The 2,559-nt window shown below is 53.4% G+C and overlaps 1 protein-coding gene across 1 annotated transcript in view; it reads left to right on the top strand.

Annotated features, from left to right (window-relative positions):
- TBR1 (T-box, brain, 1) overlaps positions 1 to 2,559 on the top strand; it is a gene marked incomplete at its 3' end in the record, with an annotated part of 7,128 nt that continues 4,569 nt past the window's right edge. Inside the window, exons 1-4 of the mRNA XM_010859023.1 lie at positions 1 to 692; positions 1,299 to 1,453; positions 1,809 to 1,930; positions 2,508 to 2,552. Of these exons, the coding sequence (XP_010857325.1) occupies positions 1 to 692; positions 1,299 to 1,453; positions 1,809 to 1,930; positions 2,508 to 2,552 (1,014 nt within the window). The remainder of the gene's footprint in view (positions 693 to 1,298; positions 1,454 to 1,808; positions 1,931 to 2,507; positions 2,553 to 2,559) is intronic.

The following is a 2,559-nucleotide window of genomic DNA, read 5'->3' as shown; positions in this document are numbered from 1 at the left end:
ATGCAGCTGGAGCACTGCCTTTCTCCTTCTATCATGCTCTCCAAGAAATTTCTCAATGTGAGCAGCAGCTACCCACATTCAGGCGGATCTGAGCTTGTCTTGCACGATCATCCCATTATCTCGACCACTGACAACCTGGAGAGAAGTTCACCTTTGAAAAAAATTACCAGGGGGATGACGAATCAGTCAGATACAGACAATTTTCCTGACTCCAAGGACTCACCAGGGGACGTCCAGAGAAGTAAACTCTCTCCTGTCTTGGACGGGGTCTCTGAGCTTCGTCACAGTTTCGATGGCTCTGCTGCAGATCGCTACCTCCTCTCTCAGTCCAGCCAGCCACAGTCTGCGGCCACTGCTCCCAGTGCCATGTTCCCGTACCCCGGCCAGCACGGACCGGCTCACCCCGCCTTCTCCATCGGCAGCCCCAGCCGCTACATGGCCCACCCCCGGGTCATCACCAACGGAGCCTACAACAGCCTCCTGTCCAACTCCTCACCGCAGGGCTACCCCGCCGCCGGCTACCCCTACCCACAGCAGTACGGCCACTCCTACCAAGGAGCCCCGTTCTACCAGTTCTCCTCCACACAGCCCGGGCTGGTGCCTGGCAAAGCGCAAGTGTACCTGTGCAACAGGCCCCTTTGGCTGAAATTTCACCGGCACCAAACGGAGATGATCATCACCAAACAGGGAAGGTAATGTTACATTCTTGGCTGCCGCTGCTCCAGGCGCGGCCGGGGGGCATGTGTACCCGGGCTGTGACCGCCGCGGCAGCGAGGATTTGGGGTCGGGAGCGGAGTGGAAGGCGCTCTGGCGCGTCCTAGAGTTGGCTGGTGTTGGAAAAACGGAAAGTGGAAGGTATAACCACCGCGGTGATGTCGGGGAGCGGGGCGGGGGGCGGGGGGGTTCCCGCTCTAGAAAGGTGGTCGGAGAGCCAGTCAGTGGCCGGAGAAAGGAAAGAGAGAGAGGGGGAGAGCCCTGGCCTGTGGCCGGGAGATGGGAGGGAGGCATCAATGCCGGATACACCGACAGGTGGAGATTCGGGTCGCCAACCTCGCTTTCCACCTGGGCAGTGATACCTGCCGACTTCCCATTCCAGTTCATCCGCCGATCTCCCAGACTTCAGTCCCTCTTCTTTTTCTCCCCCACCACCCTATTTCCGATCCAGCAAACGTTCGCTCATCGATGCTGAGAGAATAAGTTTTGCTTTGCTATCTGGCGCCGCGCTTCTTGCATTTAATCTTTAACATTTATGTTTTTTTTTTCCCCCTTGTTGTCTCCCCCCTCCCTAATTTAAATAGGCGCATGTTTCCTTTTTTAAGTTTTAACATTTCTGGTCTCGATCCCACGGCTCATTACAATATTTTTGTGGATGTGATTTTGGCGGATCCCAATCACTGGAGGTTTCAAGGAGGCAAATGGGTTCCTTGCGGCAAAGCGGACACCAATGTGCAAGGCAAGTCCTTCCAATTAACACGTCTTCCTGACACTTATTTAGGTGAGAATGATTAATTAAAGCCTTTGTGGACTGGCTCGAGCGACTTTTTAAAACGATCGGCCAATGACTTCTAAAAGGAAACTAGGAGGATAGGGGGAGAGACTGAGCGACGAGAAGGGGGAGGATTATGCAAAAGCTATTTTAATCATTCCCAGTTAATAGGAAGAAAGCACGGCCTTATAAAAGCCCAGCTAATGGGCCTTACTGTGGAATAAGGGGTGTGTGTCTATGTATGTGTGTGTGTCCAACGTGGTGAGGAGTTGGGACTGGGCAGTGCCCCGGGCACATGTAAACAACTTGTCTCTTTCTCTAGGAAATCGGGTCTATATGCATCCGGATTCCCCCAACACGGGGGCTCACTGGATGCGTCAAGAAATCTCTTTTGGAAAATTAAAACTTACAAACAACAAAGGAGCGTCCAACAACAATGGGCAGGTCAGTGGCTCAAGCGCTCATTTCTCTCTCTCTCTCACACACACTCACTTATACACACTCGTTCCTGCCTAAGATCCAGTTCATCACTTTAAATTAACATGAGGAACGACACATGTTTCTTTGCTTCATTAAAAATACTTTTTAAAAATTCGATTTCCGTCCTCCCAAATTATATTAAGCTACAAAGTTGTTCTTGTTCCCCCTTCCCCCCTCCCTCGCCCAATTACCGAGTTCCCAACCTTTACAAGTACAAATATTTGGTTGATTTTGAGAAGGAAACGCGCAGGATCTGCAGGTTGTGAAAATCTTTGTTGCTCCTTAAAGGAAAATTGGGAGAAGGGCCCTGAGGATTGGGCGGTCGGGTTCGGTTTTCCTCTGGTGCTCGGGCGTTGCGTGCTCCGGTGGAACGGGGACAGGTCTGCTTCCGCCAGCCAGTCACCAGCCGGGCGAGGCCCGCGATCAGTTTCCCGGGGCGGCGGGCTTCTCGCAGACTCCACACGGCCCGCGGCTCACAGCCCCATGCGCGCAGACCGCACTAACGTGCAGCCGGGCGCTTCCCTTTCTTTCCGCCGGACAGATGGTGGTTTTGCAATCCTTGCACAAGTACCAGCCCCGCCTGCATGTAGTGG

The sequence above is a fragment of the Bison bison genome, unplaced genomic scaffold (assembly GCF_000754665.1).
Source record: "Bison bison bison isolate TAMUID 2011002044 unplaced genomic scaffold, Bison_UMD1.0 scf7180017864452, whole genome shotgun sequence".
Classification (NCBI taxonomy): Eukaryota; Metazoa; Chordata; class Mammalia; order Artiodactyla; family Bovidae; genus Bison; species Bison bison.
The sequence above is the reverse complement of the archived record's forward strand: the minus strand, read 5'-3'. Positions and strand labels throughout refer to the sequence as shown.